At 51.2% G+C, this 20,947-nt stretch overlaps 1 protein-coding gene across 4 annotated transcripts in view; it reads right to left on the bottom strand.

The window, feature by feature from the left end:
* Positions 1-20,947, bottom strand: part of SETD5 (SET domain containing 5) — a 64,012-nt gene that overhangs the window by 3,265 nt on the left and 39,800 nt on the right. For 2 of the 4 annotated variants that reach the window (XM_077324835.1, XM_077324837.1), the window contains exons 14-21: positions 19,338-19,598; positions 18,178-18,498; positions 16,942-17,184; positions 13,606-13,735; positions 10,874-11,130; positions 7,300-7,356; positions 3,831-4,286; positions 2,534-2,808 (exon numbers count right to left, since the gene is read on the bottom strand). In XM_077324835.1, the coding sequence (XP_077180950.1) occupies positions 2,534-2,808; positions 3,831-4,286; positions 7,300-7,356; positions 10,874-11,130; positions 13,606-13,735; positions 16,942-17,184; positions 18,178-18,498; positions 19,338-19,598 (2,000 nt within the window). The remainder of the gene's footprint in view (positions 1-2,533; positions 2,809-3,830; positions 4,287-7,299; positions 7,357-10,873; positions 11,131-13,605; positions 13,736-16,941; positions 17,185-18,177; positions 18,499-19,337; positions 19,599-20,947) is intronic. The other 2 variants (XM_077324838.1, XM_077324836.1) reach the window with 1 other exon arrangement.

The following is a 20,947-nucleotide window of genomic DNA, read 5'->3' as shown; positions in this document are numbered from 1 at the left end:
TTTCCCATGGAGATCATACGTATTCAACAGTTTGCACGATACAAACCTTATTAAGATTTGGGAACGTGCTACTTTTGGTAGCTCAGCTGCTGTCTGAGAGACAAGCCACCCTCTTTATTTTTAGGGCAGAATGGAGCCTGCCTCTTAACTAGCTAGATATTTCCTAGAAGTGAACAGAAATGCATCAATAGGGTAGCACCGCAGCCTACTTCAAGCCATTACTGGGAGAACAGATGGCAATTACTCTGAAAATAAAAGTCCCAGCATGTGCACAAGCTCCTGTCAACGGCACTCAGGTTAGGCCTGTCCAACTAAATCACAGCCCGTTTTGATGAACTAAATTCTTGGAAAAGGTTCTAGTTGCAGCATGCAAGGTGTGTGTGTGTGGGGGGGGGTGAGGTGGGGGAGAGTCTGCTGCAGCTCTTAAGAGTCGCCGTGTAGATTCTTTGGCATGGGAAGTGGTCATGTGCTCAGACTGTACAAGGTGGCCCTTTCCAGTTCAAGGGCTCTAGTTTGAAATTGCCTTGGGGAGCGGATTGTGGTGAATTTCAGTTGAAGGGGCAGGAAAATGGAAGCCTCTGCAGCTGAAATTCACCACAATCTGCTCACCAAGACAATTTATACTAGAGTGTAATGCTGAATACTCTTCAGCGTAAAGCAGTTGACTTTTTTTATCATGCAGAAGAAGAAGAAGAAGAGTTGGTTCTTATATGCCGCTTTTCTCTACCCGAAGGAGGCTCAAAGTGGCTTACAGTCGCCTTCCCTTCCCTCTCCCCACAACAGACACCCTGTGGGGTGGGTGAGGCTGAGAGAGCCCTGATTTCACTGCTTGGTCAGAACAGCTTTATCAGTGCCGTGGTGAGCCCAAGGTCACCCAGCTGGCTGCATGTGGGGGAGCGCAGAATCGAATCCAGCATGCCAGATTAGAAGTCTGCACTCCTAACCACTCCACCAAACTGGCAACTACAGCAACGAGGTTGGTGATGGCTAGAAGATGGAGGCAAGAAGATACTCCAAGTATGAAGGACTGGATTGAAAAATTGGCCGATCTGGCAATAATGGCAAAGCTAACTTACTTTGTGAATGGCAAAACATCAGATGAATGTGAAGAACACTGGGGATATTTTACACAATATTTAGCTGGATAGTTACTTTTGTATTAATAAGATAGCAGGGCATTTGTTATGCTTTAAATTTGTCATTTTTCTCTTTCTCGTTTCTTTGTTAAAACCTAATAAAGGCTGGTGAAAGCCAGCATTAAAAAACAAACAAACAGAATCCTAGAATTGGAAGGGGCCACACTGGCCATCTAGCCCAACCCCCTGCTCAATGCAGGACCAGCCTCAGGCATCCAAAGCCTTATTTCATCTTACAGATTCTGCAGTTGACTAATCAAAGCTCACTGAGGTGACTCTGGGCAGACCACCACCGTGCAGCTTCAGGCTAGAATGAGAAAACAGGAACAAACGGCACCTGATTCTCACAGTTCCTGCGGCAACAATGGAAGGTGCAACTTGCTCGGCACGCATGATAAATGTTACACGGCTTAGGAAAAATATGGTTCCAGTACAGACCGATAATTACGTTTCTGACCCAACTGCCCGACTTGCGGCTTTTGGTACTTCCGAGCCTCCACGTGTGGCAGAGATCCACTTTTTATTGACAAGGTTATGCGTGTCATCCTCCCCTCCCATGTTAGCCTTTAAAAATCGGACTAGCTGGACAGAGGCTTGTAGCTCACTGAAGAGAGGGGGAAGAAAGGGCAGAGTCCACAGCCCACAGAGGTGAGCAGGGATGCTGGAGGGATGGGTTTGGTTTGCCTGGAGAACTAGTTGTTTGCAAGAGGGTTAAACAGGGAAGCAGCAAAACAGTTTGGCCGGGTGAAGGTGGTTTTGTGACGACCGAACGACAGAGAAACTTGAAAAAAACAAAATTCACATTGTGGTGCAGCTGGTAGCGAAGTTCTGCTGTTTAACTAGGACCATTTCCGCGCATGTTGGAGGATGCACTTTAGAAGCAGATTCTCCTTCTCGTGCAGGGAAACCCAGCTGCAAAGGCACACTGAAAGCGCATGACCCAATCTGTGTGGAATGCAACTGGAAGCTCCCCACTACACAATATGGGGAGGAATAAAGACCAGTTAGCTGAACGGCATGGAGGTGGGGAGAAGCCCACAAAAAGGAACTTGAAATGCTTAGAACTCCAACCCCCAAAATGCAGTTCTTCCTCAAAAAGGTTCATAGGGCAGAAGAAAAATCCGACCAACGTCTTATCCCAGGGACCTTTTACCTTTGCCAGCAGCCCAGTCTTTCGAACAGGGGTAGTCAACTTGTGGTCCTCCAGATGTCCATGGACTACAATTCCCATGAGCCCCTGCCAGCAGTTGCTGGCAGGGGGCTCATGGGAATTGTAGTCCATGGACATCTGGAGGACCACAGGTTGACTACCCCTGCTTTAGAACTGAGGCCCTCCCAGGAACAGGACGGAACAGGGTTTCCCCCGTCCTGAGACTCGGGCGGGGGCCAATGCTCACCATCTACTGCTGATGCTCTCCTGGGATTTGTTGTGAGTGGTCCCCCTTGGTTCAGGCGGGCTGACATCCTCTAGGTGAGACAGGGAGGGATGGGAGGGGGAGAAGCCGTGCTGGGGCGAGGACAGAGCTCGGCTCCCGGGGCCTTGCACGACACCAGCGTCCACGTCCGCTCCGGAGCAGCTGCTGGCCAGCCGCGTCGGGGTCCCCGTGCATCGAGCGGGATCCCCGCCTTCCTTGGCTTCTTGCTTTCGTTTGCGGTACTCCAGCAGAGACACCTAGAAGAGGGCGGAAAAACAAAACAAAACACCTTCAGCTTAGCGGAGTTGGAGTGAGGAACGACTGAGACGTCAGGAGACGGGATACAGGGAGTCCCCCCCACCCCCCTGAAAAAAGTCAGTTGCAGAACAAGGGAGACGTTCCCCACCCTCACCCCCTAAAGCAGGGGTAGTCAAACTGCGGCCCTCCAGATGTCCATGGACTACAATTCCCAGGAGCCCCTGCCAGCATTCGCTGGCAGGGGGCTCCTGGGAATTGTAGTCCATGGACATTCGCTGGCAGGGGGCTCCTGGGAATTGTAGTCCATGGACATTCGCTGGCAGGGGCTCCTGGGAATTGTAGTCCATGGACATCTGGAGGGCCGCAGTTTGACTACCCCTGCCCTAAAGGACTCTGCATATCATACAATTCTTGGCCTGTCCGTACAAGCAGCAAATGAGCTACGAGCCCACGATCAGCAAGAACCAGTAAGCCTGATGCAGCCAATATATTGTACCAAGGGCCAAGATCCCCGGGGTTCAGCTGCCATTTCAGATCCGGGCTGAGAAGGCAGCAGAGGGGAAAACATATTAGAGAATGCTCTTGGCCCTAACCTGGATGGTCCAGGCTAGCCCGGTCTTGTTAGATCTCAGATGCCAAGCAGGAGCAGCCTAGTGCCTAAGAAGACCTCCCGTGAAGTATCTGGTGGCTATGCAGAGGCAGGCAATGACAAGCCACCCTGTTTCCTCTCTTGCCAAGAAAACCCTGCGAGGGACTGCTGTAAATCCACAGCACCTCGGCGGTGCTTTCTGCCACACAAATGCCTCTTTAAGGAAAGACATAAGCCACAACATTTCTCCAGAACTATCAGGCAAGGCTGCATCTCCTCTCCCCCAGTCCCTAACCTGACCGGTGTGCCTCAAGCAGCTCTGCCTGCCCAAGCGGAGGCAGGGGCTGCCAGTGGCCCAGCAACTTCAAGGCCGCCTCCCTCTTGCGCTGAATTTCTCCTCCCTGGTCCTTTCGCTTATATTGGGAGACTTGCCTTTTTCCGCTGCGGCGGGTTCTGCGGGGCGGATTTAATCCCTTCGCAAGCTCTCTCTCCGCAGGGGGCCATGGATCCGTGCACCGCCTCCTTCAGAAGGGCCTGCTCGTGCCTGCCAAAATACCCCTCGGCGGGAGAACTGCAGCAGCCCCTCTCCGGATTGAGAGGCTTCCCGTCGGCCATCTGGGGAGACTCTCGCAACAATCCGTCCGCCCGGGGCATGGCGTTCAGAGGGGAGAAGGCGTACATCAAGTTAAATTCTGTCCGGAAAGCTTGGTCGGAGCTTCGTAGCAGCGTCTGGGCTTCCCCGCTCTTGCCAGGGAAGCTGGTCTCGGAAGGCTGGGAGGCCGGGTCCGAATGCCCTGAGGTGAGCGGCGAGGGTCTCTCCAAGCAGCTGTTGGCGCAAGCTTCCGGGTAGCCTGGCTTCAGCATGTCCGGATCCGCCCGGAGGCAGAGCTAGAATAGCCAAGAAGGGGATTGGGGGGAGGGGAGAGGACATTGAACGGGACAGAGATCCAGGTGAAAGGGGCAGACAGAGAAATGCTTTAAGTCAGGAAAGAACCCCTTTCCCCAAAGACAGCACCGCCTGCCCCTTACACCTTGCCCTCGACCCACTGCAGCCCCCCTTCCTGTCTCGCTCGGCTCTTCTTCCTGCTTGTCGTTTTAGCTGCAGACTTTCTGGAGGCAACTTAGTTTCGAGGGCTCCCTCCCCGCCTCCCTTTCCGGATGGATGTTGCTGGTGCTCGAACGAACACCCAGTGCATTTTCGTAGTCCCCCGTTTAACATAATACTGTCACAACCATTTCAATAAAAGGTGAAGAATCAACAAAACAAAACAAAACAAAAAAAGGTTCAAGGCAAGCAAGGACACCACACACCAAGGACTCTGGTTCACCAGCCAATCGCCTCACCACACCTTCGCAGTCACACAGGGCAGTCACTCTCCCTCACTTCACAACGGCTGGGAATCAGCTCTCTTCCGAAATGGACCAAGTCCTCACGGTCCGGTGGACTGGGCAGTGTGTGCTTGTGCAACAGCTTCTATTGTGTTCCTTCCTCGTGTGAGTGCAAGAGAACGTTTTCAGCCCAAGTGCACAAGGGCTATGGAGCCAGCGAGGAGAGGGGCTAGGCAGGATGCTTCCCATCCTATGCCAGTGGGGCATCTGGGCTCCCTACCCTTCTTGCTGTGTCCAGCACCTAGGCTCTGCATACTTGCTGCCCGCCTAAGGACATTAAAAACATACTGCTGGATGAGGCCAGCTTGTGTACCTAGTCCACCATGCTCTTTTTCCTGCAGTGGCCAACCAGATGCCTCCAGGAAGTTTGCTTTCACTAAGAGAGGTATCTGATTAGGTCGCTCGCAAGCAAACGGAGGGATCCAGCAGAAAATTTCCACTGAGGAAGGGGGTGTGGGATTCCCCCCTTCCCACTGCAGAACTCCAACTGCCCCTCATGCTATGCTATTCCTGCGTGCCCAGAAGCAGCCCTCCAGGAGTCATTTTAGGGATTCAGGGAAGAGCTGGTTGTATCAGCAGAGACTTTCCTGGGATCCAAGCCAGTTTGTGTGGCTTGAATGAATAAAGAGGAAAGAGAAGAGCTGTTTTTTTTATACTCCACTTTTCACTACCGGAGTCCTGAAGTGGCTTACAAACACTTTTCCCTTTCTCTTTCCACAACAGACATCCTGTGACGCAGGTGGGGCTGAGAGAGCTCTAAGAGAATTGTTCTGCAAGAACATAACAGAACTCTGAGGAATCAAGCCCCATTCTCCAGATTAGAGCCCACTGCTCTTAACCATGTTGGCTCTCATGGGGGCGGGCTGTGAATATCCTGCATAATTCAGGGGTTGGACTACATGACCCTTAGGGTACTCTTCAGCTCTATGTCTATAAGCACATGTCCTTTTCTGAACTATCCTCATCTGGACAGTGAACCTATGTGTTTTTCAATGCTCTTTGTATCTTAGACCTCCCCCAATATGTAAATTTATATCCCAGGCACACGGTGTGTAGCTGGCTAATCTATCTTACTGTGGCAATGAAGCTACCTGAAGGCCTTTGTCAGCACCCTGCAGCTGTCAGCTCTTAACTTATGTGTTTTCCAAAAATGACAATGAGATCGCAGCATAGTCAAGGCTGCATCCAGACTTGTGCCTTGTGAGTCCAGTAAGAACTTCCCTCCTCTACACAATACTATCCCACGTCGTGTGTGTGTTCTTAAAAATGACTTCTAGCGCTCTGGAAGATTTCAGCACTTTGAGAACCAGCATGCCGACAGAAGCCACTGCCACGCTCTTCTTCTCTGTGAAGCATTCATGCTCAGGGCCCATTAGCCTTCTGCGGGCTGCAAAAGGACTCTGCTATGTGGTGCCCTATTTCAACTGAATTTCTGATAACCCATAGATTCCTACCACTTAATGACTTAGAAGTATGGAAAAGAAGGAAGGAAGGAAGGAAGGAAGGAAGGAAGGAAGGAAGGAAGGAAGGAAGGAAGGAAGGGAGGAAGGGAGGGAGGGAGGGAGGGAGGGAGGGAGGGAAGAAGGGAGGGAAGAAGGGGAGGGAAGGAAGGGATAGAGAAAGAGAAAGAGAAAGAGAAAGAGAAAGAGAAAGAGAGAGGGAGGGAGGGAGAGAGAGAAAGCAAGAATGAAAGAGGGAGAGAGAAGAAGAGACAGAAAGAGTGAAAGGAAGGAGAAAGAGAGCAAGAGAGAGAAAGAGGGAGAGAGAGAAAGAAACATCCTATGATGTCAGCACCTGAAGGCCACACGACCATAAGCCCTTTCCTGTTAGCCTCCTGTCCTGTAACTCAATCATGCCTTTATCTTATAAAAATGTGTCCACTGTTTTCCCACATAACATCTATGCCCCTTGTTATAGACCATCAAAAGGGGAGGGGGATTGACCTAACAGACACAACAAAGTGTATTTACATCTATTGCATGCCCCAAATCATTTCTCCTATGCTCTGCTTCTTACACCTCTGTGCAACTTGTTTCAAACTCTGAACTCGGGAAGGGGGGGGGTCACATTTCCCATTTCATCAATTTGCACAATTCATCTGAGCACAGAATTTGTATCTTGAAGAATGTGGACTTGCGACACAGCAGAAGCTGGGCAATATATGTTTTTGCCCAGAAACAAAGCGAAGGGTTTGACCCGGACAGAAGGCATTCCAACTCCTGACCGGCCACCAACCATTACTGGGGGTTTGATTCCTGAACGCACACGGCTTCAGTTTCTCTCTCCTGCCCCCTTCAGAAGGGTTACCTGACAAGGTTCTTTCCCACTCAATCTGCTCGACTAGAGCTCCAAAGGAATCTGACTGGACTAAGCTCTCCCCTCCCTCCCTCGTCTGTTTTTACTCTCCTCTGCAGCTCCCGCCCCACCTCCCTCCCACGCACACACACACACAGACACACACGGACACACCGCATTTGCTCTCCGCCTCCAATTGAGATGGTGTGATAACTACCTCGGGCGACAGGGACTCGGGCCTATGCGCAGGGGAACTCTCAGGGGAGGATACGTTCTAGGAGGGAAAAGCATCTTGTTATTCATCTACTTTATTTTTTTTTTCAAGTCAAGAAGCAAAATAAAATAAAGTAAAAAATAAATAAATAAACAAAATAAACAAGCATAGAGGTTAGCCACAGCTATTCTGAAAGGCAGATGCTACCCCGGGAATGGCCTCCGCGATTAGAGGGAACTGGACACAGGGTAGCTTTCTATTAGAGCAGGGGTAGTCAAAACTGCGGCCCTCCAGCTGTCTATGGACTACAATTCCCAGAAGCCCCTGCCAGCATTCGCTGGCAGGGGCTTCTGGGAATTGTAGTCCATGGACAGCTGGAGGGCCTCAGTTTGACTACCCCTGTACTAGAGGCTGAGGGGAGTCGGAAGACAGGACAGGGTTACTGTGCCTCATGCCACAACTTTAGTATCAAAACCAGAAGACCGCAAAGAAGTTAGAAAGCAGCGTATTGCCTTAAACTCTGAGAGTGCCTGGGTCGAGGGAAGTGAGCCTGACAACGTGAGAAAGCCCTGGCAGAGGGACTCTGGCTTTCACGAGCAAGCCACCAGCCACCACTGACCACCACGCGGACAGCCAAAAAGCACAAGGGATGCCCCCTTGTCAGAAAGGTTTGCATCGAAGCCACGCCCCCTTCCTTCAGGACGGCTCTGCTGCAGCAGAGAAACAGGTATGGGTCACAGACTCAAAAACGGGCCTTGTCGTTATACCTATACCACCCGGTCTTGGGCGATCGACGCCCTCGCCATGGCAAACCAACCTGAGCCATAAAATTGGGTTTCCTGCTCTCTTTCCTGCAAACCGGGATCCTCAGCCGGATTAAACGAGACTGGAAGGGTTGTCCACACAAACAACAGCCCGATAAAGGACCGCAGTTTGTCGCAAAAGCGAAAGTCTAGTTGCTCACCATGTGTTCGAGGAAAGGAGGGAATGTGACAGCCTGAGGGATGCCCTAGCACTGTCCACACGGCCATAAGCCATGGTTTCCTGCCATTTCTGTTAGGGCTAAGGACATTCTTTCCTGTCAAACACAGGCTGTAGGAGGGGATTCCTTCCCTACGTGCCTTGGAGGTAGACAGTGGCGTAACTGATATAGTTGCCAGGCCGTGAGGACATGCCATCTGCCTGCGTTGGTAACGTCAGAGCTGGCAGAGGTGTGAGGTCCAAAACAGGCAGTGAGGAAAATGATCAAGTCGTATTCCCCTTATTTTGACATGATCACCTTGAAGCGACCTGCTTGTAACAGGAAGGTCAGGGTTCATGTTACTAAAGAATTCTAGCACACACATACACCCCACCCTCATTAACACGGACACGCTGTTCCTGCTGGACATCCCCTCCAGGTTGATTCAGCCGAGACAAACCCAGAGAAATTCCCTCCCTGCGTAGACAGAGTTCACCGGGTGCCAATTCTCTCGCGCCAGGAAGTAATTCTATACATCTGGCTGAACAGCGGACGTGGCTCGAGTGGCCGGCACTTCCGTGGCAAGACAAGCACGGATCACGACACTCCCCCCCTGGATCTGGAGTGCCATGCTGAGAAGCGTGGGCAACAGTTCAAGATGGCAGCTGAGAGGGACACTAAGACGACGGAAGCAGAAGCCTTGCCAACGGAGGAGAAGGGAGCAAACCGGGAAAGCCTCGGCCAAGATGTGGAGGGGGAAGTCTGACAAATGGCAAGACTTCTCTACAAGACAGAGAAGGGCACGAGGGGTGGGCAAGAGGTTCAGTCACACACAATAGAAACAGCTCGCTTTCTTACAGGGGGACGGAAGCTTCTCCAGCCCAAGGTTTTGCTACGACAGCACCTCTTAACCGAGACAGACTCTGGGCAAAAACTCTACAAATGGGGGGCCGACATCCAATTTCAAGATACAAATTCTTAGGTGAATCCCACACCGTGGCCACGGAGGACCGATGCGGTTAAGACGCCCGGTTGCCATTTACTTTGCCGAGGAGGCCAATCCCGTAACCTTTGATTTCTCCCAGGGTTCTTGACTGAGGCCCTCACGGCACCAGTGGCTGTGGGAAGGAGATGGCTAAGCCAGGAAAGGCCCAGTGAGACCCACAGATGCTGGGGTGTAACCAAGAAGACCAGACACATAAATAATAAATCCCCGAAGCAGACGATTAGTATGCTGGCACTGTGTCAGATCGCTCAAGCAGCCGGCTGCTACCCCAGGGCAGCGTATGTGCCGCAACAGGAGAGAGGAGGTGGGGTTGGGGGCAAGAGATCGCAATACTGGTGGGTATTAAGCCTCGTGGGAATCTCAGTTTTCATTTCTTCTCCTCCAGGAAAAGCACCTTTTAAAAGTTTTATGCCTGCGCGTACACAGGCAATGCAGAGAGAAATGTCAGCAGCCAACCTTCTGGCCATGTAAGACCCCCCGTGGCTGGAGGGGTCCCACACCTTTGCACAGCTCCTTGTGCTTCCTTCTCTCCACCTCATGCGCCACAGCAGAAGAGATCATGTACACTGGTTCTTTTTTCTCTTTTTTTAAGTCACACCCTTATAGAAAGTGCACAGGTCTCCTTAAACTACACAGTGAGGCCTGCAGAATTTCACATGAGCCTCTGTGACTGTGCTGATATCCTCACGTGCGGAGAACTGCGGGCTCACGGTAAGCACGGCTGCCGTCGGCACACACGCCGGCTAAAAGCCAATGGAATGGGCAGAGTTTTGAAGTTAAATGGGGATATCTGATCTCAGGCCTTCCCCAAATCCTCGTGCCTTACTGGGTGATTTGGGGCCAGTTATTATTCCTTATAGACTACCTCGAACGGCTGCTGTTAGGGTAGGTGGGGAAAGAGACCATACACAGAACCCAAGCTTTTTGAAGGGTAGGCTAGAAAGAGAAAACGCAAATGAGCAGGCAGGTAAGGGCAGCAGCAGAGCTAAGAATTTAATGGGCCGCTTTTCCCCAGTACTGAGACATCAGACAGAAAGGCCCTCGGGTACCCGGCTGAGATGTAATAAGAGAAGAAAACGGGATGCTTCAGAATGGAGGTGCGAGTGCCTTCTTATCTGGGAGGAAGACCCCAAAAGGAAGACCACCACTGCACTCCACATCTGCCTTGTGTCCTAAAGGCTGAGAAGAATGGCAAACAGTCCAATGAAGCTAGCACCACGTGGATGGAGACATTCTGGGACGCAAGAAGGCCAATGTCATTCAAAGCCTGGGGGGGACAGAAGCATCTTCAAAGTTGGCATTCCCTTCGGATGCTACTACAGGGAAAGGGACAAGAGCAGAAGCTGGCGCTGAGAGGACATGAAGGAGCAAGGGTGCCCTCCAGCAGCCCGTGACCCTTTGGCACAGTATAATGCTTATCTGTGGCTTGTGAGCGCAGGGGAGAACCTGCCAGTGCCCGATTCTCCCAGAGAGCGAGGCTTCCCTCGAAGACCTAAAGGCTCAGCTATTAGCTTAACTGACCCTCCTGGCCCGTTTTTGATGCACGTGTCGCGGGTGTGCAGGGTACTGCTTCGGACCGCTACCACCTCTCGCTTCCTGCCCCGACTTACCTCAAACTGTAGTGGAGTATTGCAACGACTGGCCGACACGGAAGGGATTGGTGAGAAGATCACCCCGCAGCTGCTGCGGCCTTCCTCCTCGCCTGGCACAGAGGAGGAGGACGTGGTGAGCTGTGGGCTCAGGGAGTCCAGGACCGAGGAGGGGACAGGAGGCGGGGGAGTGACGGGAGACAGCGGCCTCAGTAACTTGGTCACACTCTGCTCCATCAGGTAGCGAGACTTCCACTTCTTCAAGGGGCTCAGCAAGTCTGAAAGGTTACACAAGCCAGAGGGTGACCACCAATGTTATACAGCCCTAAATCTACACTCAAGGGTTGCTCCCTCTCTGTGGACCCTCACGTTTCTGCCTGTGGCCCTTGGAAGAGCTGACACGCCCTCAGCGGAAATGGGAACCTGTCTTCTGGGCAGGAGCGATGCTGAAGCCAGGCAAGAACAAACATCCCAGCCTGTCCCAAAACAAATCCAGTCTCAGCGATGAAGAGACTAGGCAAAGGGGAGCAGGTAGGGAAACAGTCCTGCCAGGGCTGGGCCAAAAGCAAAGAGAAGAAATTATTGCCCCAGGACTGTTAAAGGGAGTGAAAAATCCAGGTCCCTTGGCATCTCCGGCATTGTTAGACTTAATCTCACAGCCCTCCCCGACCCCTAAAAGGCAGGGAGACAGCCGGGATCCCACAATCAACATGGCTTCACTTGCCCATGAACTGTTTCTGATCTATTTGCTCTCCTGAGAAGTCTGGCCTCCATTTTCCACGCGCTCATTTGGCAGATGGAAAACTGGGCATGGTTTCCAACAATGTAGAATAAGAACTGAGAACTAAGCCAGCATGACTCAGTAACTCCTGCGCTAGCCCTTGCAGGCACCCCTAACTACAGGCCCTTCAGCAAGGTTCTCGCCGAACACAGTCAGGCCTGCTTTTCACATTCTTTTGCACCCAAGATTCTGAATCTAGCCAGGAAAGCAAAGGAGTTCTCTGCTCTGTCATTCCCATCCTACCCTGCCCAACGAAAGTTGTAACGCTTTTTATGCACAGATTATGCCCCTCTGTGGTTCTTCAGAGACGCTCTAAGATCGTGGGATCAGACCCAGTCACATGGTTAGGCCCACCGGCTGCGCTGGAGCTGCTCACTAATACGCAGCTCCCATAGGACTAGGAGAACGTTTAACGGACACTTCAGCTGTCCTGTCTTTCGCTTATGGTCCTCACATTTTCTTGGAAAAACAAAACCCTGGCTCTTCTCTGAACCATGGGAGCCCATTTTTCTTAGTGTGTCTGTTGAATACGCTTCTCACCCCTCTTACTCGCAACTCAAGCTCACAACTAGTAGAAGCCCTAAGGCAGGGGTGGTCAGACAGCGGCCCTCCAGATGTCCATGGACTACAAGTCCCATGAGCCCCTGCCGGCAGGGGCTCATGGGACTTGTAGTCCATGGACATCTGGAGGGCCGCAGTTTGACTATCCCTGCCCTAAGGTATTCTAAATGCAGAGTGCGCCAACCACATTTCTAACTGTATCACTACCCGTTTCATCGGCTCCTCCAGGTAGTCTATATGCCACCTGAAATGCTGACTTCTCTCCGCAAACATGCCGCCCTTAGGTGTCCCAGCTTCTCAGGACATGGGATTCCCACCACCCAACCGTGGGGTGAGTTATTTCCCATATCTTCCCCCTGTTGTACAACGGACTTCACGAGACATCCTTGGAAGTCAGCTGCATACAGTAGATTGCATTTTGGAAAGCAATTCTTTACTTCTGACTCAAAGCCGTCAACCCCCGAACGGACAGGAAGTCTCATGGAAAGAACCACGGAGAGCCTCTTCTAAGCTTTTGGGCTCACTCGGAATCGTAAGCTTGTCCGGAGCTAGGGCTGTGTCCGCTTTTGGTGCCTCTAACCTTTGTGCAACAAACAGTAATCTGTACACTGCCTAGGGCCTCGTCTGTCGTCCTTGGAAAACTGATCCCTGACTTGGATAGATCGCCACCCTCTTCCTCTGCAAAGACAGATGCAAAGTTACTATTTTTAAAACTCAGCCTTTTGCTTTGCTCACAGGTGTGTGCTGTGGAGTGGCTGCTTAACCAGTGGCCTGTTCTTTAACCCATTGTCTCCTTGGCAAGGGTTAAAGACAGGAGAAAGCTCCCAAGCAAAAGGACGCTGGGCTTTCCATACAGCACATGGGGTGGGGAAGCAGAGGTGTGGGGGTTAAGGAGCCCCCCCCAAGGGGTTCTGGGAGGTACAGAGGACCCTTCTCTTAAAAGCATTAACATTCATCAAGCCTTGCTAATTCCCCCTCCCCGCCACCAAAGGAGATGTCAGGATGAGCAGCCACACAGCAAAAGGAATTCCACTCATGCAGCCTGTCCGCTTTTGCTGCTCCTCTCCCTCGACTGTTTCCACAGCACGCTAAGAATAGAGCTGAACTATGCAGAGCTGCTACGGGGCCAAGCCGAGGAAGGGGAAGTGATGGCACTTCGAAGCTCTCGCCCACAGCAAACAGGAAACGGCTTCAAGGGCAAACCTGCTGGGCAGTATTTGCTCCTGCTGTTGCTCACCAATACAGTTCCAAGGCTCTTATCTGAATTGGGTGGGCCCGAGTTAAGCAGATAGGGGTGTTGACCGTAGATTACGTTTTGCTTTTAAACAGACATACTCATCGGAACTGTGTGAGACAGAAATAAACACCCCACACCGGAGCACCGCCGAGGTGCGGAGGCTGCTCGACCAACCTGCATTCTCCTTGCAGAGGCCAGAAGAGCTGCCGCCTTCGTTGCTTTGGTACAGACACTGGGCCCTGTTCTCCTGGGAAGCGGCTGAGGTCTGAGTCATTCCTTCTTCCAGAGCTTGCTTCATCCAGCGCTGTAACGACAAAACTGGCTCAGTGCACAGGTTCCCCCCCACAGTCCCAGTATTTCCCGGGGACTTGCAACAGACCACTCTCAACAGTTACCACCTGTATCGGTCAAGACCCACTCAGGGCTTAGGGAGGGAGTGGTGTCCTTTTATCTCCATCCAGTTTATGGGCAAGGCTGTTTACAGCTCCCACTCAAGTCAGCTTCTGTATCCCCCCCCCCCCAAAAAAAAACACACACAGAGAGACTTTTAAATGCTCTTACTTTGCATGAGGACTCTCGGTTTGCCTGCTTTAGGTCGAGCCCGTATTTTACTAGCATGATGTGGACGTTTTTTAGGCACGCTGTAGATTGGCACCGAGAGGAGAAGAAACAGGCTACTGAGGACAGAGCTTTATGGGTAAGGGAGTCTAGCAGGCGCTAGACTCCCACTGCTGGTTGTCATGAGTGTGTGGGCACGTGGGTGTGACTAAGCCACTGAAATAAGAGAACCAGATACTTCTTTAAATGAGTCTTTATGTTTATATCATGCACAGCAGATTCTGTAGCAGGACACCAGCATTTTTGTTTGTGAAACTGCCAAGAGGGCTATTACCCCTTGCTTTGGGCTCAAGGAGCTTTACTTCATACAAAGCCCTGCAAAGCCGGGGCCCCAAAACTGCCCTGACCGGCTCTAATGGGACACAATGCAAAGCAAACACGAAGATCACTTTCCCACAAAACCAATGGCGGTTAGCTGGCCAAGAGTTCACACCGGGAAGTGAGCCTAATTTAGGTCCACGTTAGCCAAGGGAGTGTACTAATTACAGCTCCACCTGCTGAGTCAGAGACAGATTTGCCAGAAAGTTGCTTAACTGTTTAAAAGGAAATAGCTGGAGCTCATTTCTGGCCAGCAGCACAGCATGAAACACGGCCAGCCTACCATATACAATCACAATGTGAAAACTTAAGTATGGCCAGAGGTACATCAGACCCCCAGCTCTCCCAGGCTCGCTGTCTGACCAGCCTGACAGCAGAATTTTAACCACTGACCATCTTCCATTTCTAGGGCACAGGCTTCTAAGGCCTCACAGTCAGGAAGATTTGTAAATGCATCAAGCAGGACGTGGTGGAGATTCAAATCAGAGCCGGTTTTGAACAGAAATTCCTGTGGCCCAAAGCCAGTATTGTAATGCTCTGCCTAGCTCTTTGTCCAATCAGCGCTCTGTCTCTTTACTGCCAGTTTTCCCTGTTCCTCCACCTACCTCTGCTACTTCAAAGTCCTTGCCAAAATGGGAACGAGATACCCAAATATTACGTTACAAAGGTGTCCCCTTTATGCCATGAGAACCACTTTGCTGACTTGCGTGGACAGGACAAACCAGGACACACTCACTCCTCTGATCTGCCAGAGGGATTATATTGCCACGAGGGTTTCCTTTAACTTGGGAAGTCTGGGAAAATGCACAGCAGACAGGGCGCTCCTGAGCCATCAGACAATGGCTTGCCACTCCGAGCTCTCTGGACACCCAACGACCAACAGGGTGAATGAAACTCTTTGTAAAGCATGAAACAAAGGTATTCTAGACATTCTCACTAGAGAAACAGATACTCTGAAGGACACTTTTAAATGCGCTGAAAGTCACACACCATTGCCAGTAGCTGACAAAACAGCCACGAATAAAATGCCTTCGCATGCTTTAACAAGAAGCCTGATTTACAACTAGAATCAAAGCTCCTCTTCAGTAAGAAGACCAGAATTTCAGCATTCTTAAATCTAGCCACTGGGCCACACAGAGCAAACAGAGCAACTTGCGAGAAGAGTATGCATGTGCATATAAGCAGAGGTCTGCGATGGGGAAGCACATGGCTAAAAATTGGACACATTCCTCCCCCCTCCCAAACATGCACCTGGAAACATATTCCATTAGTGGAAAATGCAGTTGGTGTAGTGTAGTGGTTAGGAGTGCTTGGTGTAGTGGTTCGGAGTCTGGACTTCTAATCTGGTGAGCCCGGTTTGATTCCCCATTCCTCCTCCACATGCAGCCAGCTGGGTGACCTTGGACTCGCCACAGCCCTGATAAAGCTGTTCTGACTGAACAGTAATATCAGGGCTCTCTCAGCCTCATCTCCCTCACAGGGTGTCTGTTATGGAGAGAGGAAAGGGGATTGTAAGCTGCTTTGAGACTCCTTTGGTTAGAGAAAAGCGGCATATAAGAACCAACTCTTCTTCTTCAGTAATCTCAGGGCTCTCTCATCCTCACCTCCCTCACAAGGTGCCTGTTGTAGGGAGAGGAAGGGAAGGCGACTGTAAGCCGCTTTGAGGCTCCTTCTGGTAGAGAACAGCATCATATAAGAACCAACTCTTCTTCTACTTAGGATTCAAGGCAAGATTTGAACACACAGACATGAAGCTGCCTTATACTGAATCAGACAATCAGACCCTCCAGGTCAGTATTGTCTACTCTGACTGGCAGCAGCTCTCTACAGTCTCAGGCAGTGCCAGTCTTTCACATCACCTACCATCTGATCCTTTTTTAGCTGGAGATGCCAAGGATTGAACCTGGGACCATCTGCATACCACTGAGCCATGGACCCTCCCCCATGACACTTCATTTAGTATCACCATCTGGTTGCATTAACGATTATGGTTGGCCACCTGAAGCAGCCAGCGCCGCGTCAGAGGCGCGGGCATCGATGCACATACGCAGGCGCAGTGCGCCGAGTGGCGCATCGATGCCCGTGCCTCCCCTTCCCTCCTGCGATGTGGCGCAAGCAGCCGCTTCAGACGCTGAAGCGCCCAACCCTATTAACAATTCCCCTAGGTTTCTTTTTAATACTCCCCTCTCTTACACACGCATAGAGATTTCAAACTTACACTTCAGTAGTGGCATCTACACACGACCACAGTTCAGGCTGGTAACACTAAAATACAGCCAAGTCCATAGCCTATCGATAGGTAAGAATGATGACACCACCTACAAATCTAGCTTAGAAGATTGTGTTGCCTACTTTAAAGGTATGCCAGGGAAAACAGGAGGTACAAATTGCTCCCTGTAAGCGAGTGAGATGAGTTTTGGACAACTTGTTCTGAACAACTTATTCTGAGCTTGTTGATTTAATTTATTTTTAGCTATTCCGCTTGCTGTGAGTGGCAGAGCACTACTGAAGCGACTGGCCCTGATGAAGGTCACGATGCAGCCAAGTGAAGGACCCAGCCAGGAGCGGACGTACCTTTTTACAGGAGCTGTAGTTCCCATCGAGCGGGACGGGCCGTCGCCGCCTTTCGGGGGTGAAGGGAGAGCCAAAGCGGATGTAGTGTTTGGGCATGGTACAAATCAGCGGGGAATGGACGAGGCCCGGCAACATATTGAGGGTGGTGGCCAGCACGGTCGGGTCAGTGGTGATGCGTAAAGGACACTCAATGGGGCATTCCTGCTTTTCTGCCTTGTCATTCAGCCATTCGGTAACGAGGTACTGGAGCAGAAAAAAAGATGCGTCTTAGTATGCAAGAATCCGGTAAAACGAAAAGGCACTAAAAGAGGGAGCGGACGGGGGGAGTGCTGCTTCGGACAATGGTCCCCCTAGCCAGCAGAGTCTATTTTCACTGGCAATGACATTTTAAGAGGTCTGGCAAACAAGGGCAGGATTCCGTCACACACAATGCGTTTCATCAGCAGAAGAGGACCTCCCAGAGATTAAAAGAAAGATGCTCCCTGCACGTGCCGCGCTGTTTTGCTTCCATCCTAAACTTTTGACCTCCTCACTGAGCAACTGATATTTATTTATTTATGCTTGCATTTATTAACCGCCACTCCTGGCTGCTTACAATAAAAACGATAAAGCCCCATAAACAACAACAGCAGCAATCTTCGTGGTGACCAATCTAATCTATTTCCCTCCCCCCCCACCCCAGATGGCACCAGGCCATGCTTGTCCCCAATGGTCCACCATCGACCTCGGGAGAGGCTCCCAACCCAGCTGACCGAGGCCAATGCCTCTTCGGGGGCCTAAACAGGGAGGGACCCGATCTTCCTAACCCGGCCTCAACCAAAGGTCTGTGTCACCAAGGGACATTAGTCTCTTCCAAAATTCTGACGCAGTTACCCTAGCCTGTCTTTGGTCCATGTAATTCTATAATCTGAACAATCTCCAAATTGGTTAAACTACTGCATGGGCGAAGATGAGATCAAAAGTTTTGGCTGGGAGGCACAAAACAGTGCGAGCATCATCTTGACATAAAAGTAGTTTGTTCTCACATCTGCCGCTGTTAATCCTTTGAGAGTCAATTAGCCTTCCATTAAATTCAATAACATTTTGACCCCCTCCCTTCCCTTGCTATGCCAAATCAGGGTGTCTTGAGTCCCCTTCCTTTCCCCGTGTGGACAGAAAATGGGTTGCTCAAAGCCAAGCCCTTTCTGGAGCCTCCAGAGGGACCAAGAGGGCCCTCGTCTATCATAACACTCTTACCTTTTTTGTTTTGGGGTACTTGACCGTGGCCCGGCTGGTCTGAGATCCTGAGACGGCAGCCACTGCCGGTTCAGAACCGGTCGGTTGTTTCCCTTCCCCTGGGCCCTCTGAGCTGCTGACTTCTGCCGCTGTGACGGCGCTCACGCTGCTCCCTTCCTCCGGAGCGGCTTGCGTGAACTCAGACTGCTGGGCACTGGCTTGCTTTTGCCTTCTCAGCCGCTGTGCTGAGCTGCTCCGGTACCGGGAGAACCGACTTTTGGGACGCGGCCTTGTTGGTTTTGACGGTGCCGGTTTAGAGACTGGCTTGTCTGCAGCGGCCTCCTGCAACAAAAGCAGACCCTCAACGTAAAATTTATATATGTTAAGCTCAGAAGCTGCTCTTGTCCATTCACAACTTCATCCTTCAGCTGATGGAAAAGCAGATGAGATCTAGCTCTGTGGGCGGGCTCCGTTTCAGGAGGGGCCGTGACTCTAGCCTTGACCCTGGGAAAAGCACCCTCGCTCCTTCTAGCTTGGTGCAACATTTCCTCCTGCACACTGCTTCCCCCCCTACTTTGGAAGCTCTTCCCAGACAGAGACTGATATATATAACCACCCTGAGCCTTCGGCGAGGGTGGTATATAAATACAATAAATAAATAAATATATTCTGAGTGCCAGGAAAGAGGTAACCAAGGGCATACAGAAACAACTTTGACTGTCGGAACGACTGTGTTGATTCTTTTTGATGGCTGCCGTTCAAACCCCACAGGGTGAACCACCTTCCCTTTCACTCCCAGCTAGCCAGCCCAAAAAAGCTGACTTCGGAGTCAAACCCAGGTATGGTGATACACAAAGCAGCACCAAATTGCTGGCTCACAACATTGGGTAGAATTACCAGAATTGAGAGCTGCTCTGATGGCTCAAACCCGCCCTGACATCATGTCCCTCTAGGACTGTCAGATGTTTACATGCACAGTGAGAGGGTGATGACTGCCCTCGGCACCTGGCAGCCAGAAGCATGCCCTTTCTGACCTGGGCGCTGCACAGCTGGCTATCTGGGCTAGCAGGAACATCTGTGCTTGAAACAAAGAAGTGACCCACAGACCTTCCAACCCACTGAAGCCATCCCGGGCCGCTCCACGAAAGCCTAGGGCCGAACTTCTCCAGTTCTGCTCTTACCCCAGCCTGCGAAGACCTCCGCGTATTCACTCCAGTGCTGACAGAGGGAGGGGTACTCGGGACAGAAGCGCTTAAAGCCACGCTGCTCTCATCGGTTTCGTTGGGCTCAGATTTTGCTTCCTCCGGTTCTGGCGTCTCGGTGGTCACCACCACCTCCACGTCCGTGCTGCTCCGGTCTGACGGCAGATCTCTTCTCCGTTTCCGCTTCTCCAGGTTTTCGAAGACGTGCATGATGGCTTCGACTTTCCTGTCTTCTCGGGACTGGTTCGTACAAACAGAAATTGGGATCAGTGGAACAGCCATGGAAGGACAGGAAACACAGGGGAGTGGGGGAGAAAGCAGGACAGCAGTGGGCATCTCAGAGAGTTTCCTGAATCCCATTCCCTAGAGCCCTCTCTGTCAAGTCATTTGTCAGAATGAAGGGTCGTTAGCTCCTGAACTCATAAGGTTGCCCGAATTAGCACACCCTGAGCTACTGGGGAAGCACCTCTGCCCAATATGGAGGCCAAGGCTGAACGAGGCAGCAGGACCACATGAAAAAATATTACTAGACATTTAATACTGCCGTGCATAATAGTTGCTTATTCTCCCTCGCAGCAAAGCCAACCATTTGTCTCCCCCCCCCCTGCTTTTCTTCTTCCAAATCATCCTCGATTGTCTCTTCCCTCCAGATACTGTTTTCGCTTCGACTGCCATCATGACTGTTCGGCTTGTTTTTCGATAAACACAACTGCTGGGTGGTTGTGTGTGTGTGTGTGTTTTTGTTTTTTTTGAAAGGCTATGACATGATGCCCTGAAGTGATCTGAAGAGCCCCACTTCCCAGCTCGCAGCTGTTGCTCCGAGTGGCACAGCGATCGCCCTCCCCGCCACCGCCGGTCCGCAGCCTTAAAAAAGTTGCAGACCACTGTTCTAGGGAGAGTAAACATCGAGAGGACAGCAGGGTAAAACATGTCGTTTCACAGGCTACAGAAACATGAATGCAACTGGGAGATTTTATGTCCGATGAGAGATGAGAGAAGAACGACGGTGAGAGATTAGGAAAAGTTCCTGTCAAAGGACCTTCTTAGAGCACAATTAAGTGACTGGCTCTCCTAAAAAAGGAGCGCTTTCTCGGCACGAGAGGACAGAGGTCTCACGGGGGCTGGAATAACAACATGCCAATGGATGCTTGTTTTGTCGTCTTTCCCCTCCCAGTATTCACACAATCCAGGCAACTGAGGCTTTTCACTTGCTAGAATGCTGACAGTTAAGCGCTGTGGGAATAAACGTGGCCTGCTGGATCAATACATTTCAGTCCCGTTGGCCTCTCAAGCTGCCCCCTCCTTTCCCAGTCGGCTCGTTCTTATGTTTAAGAGGAAAACTTTCCACTTTAGCTTCACTTTTAACGGGTTGGACAGTACCGTTGTTGGTTGACTGCCCCGGAGGACTTGGTTTTTTCAACAGTCCTCCCAATTAAGCCTCTGCCTCTTCCTTCACACTGTCGTCAATGCTTTTGCTCCTCCTGTAGCGACCCTGCAGGTCCCTTCCAAAGCCTTGTGTGTCCTACAAGTACCCCTGGCATAGTGGTGCCCATGCAGTGCTAGCCAATTGACATGCAAGGGCCTTTTCT

Source organism: Paroedura picta, chromosome 3, assembly GCF_049243985.1.
Source record: "Paroedura picta isolate Pp20150507F chromosome 3, Ppicta_v3.0, whole genome shotgun sequence".
Taxonomy (NCBI): domain Eukaryota; kingdom Metazoa; phylum Chordata; class Lepidosauria; order Squamata; family Gekkonidae; genus Paroedura; species Paroedura picta.
This window is presented reverse-complemented; position numbering and strand designations above follow the sequence as displayed.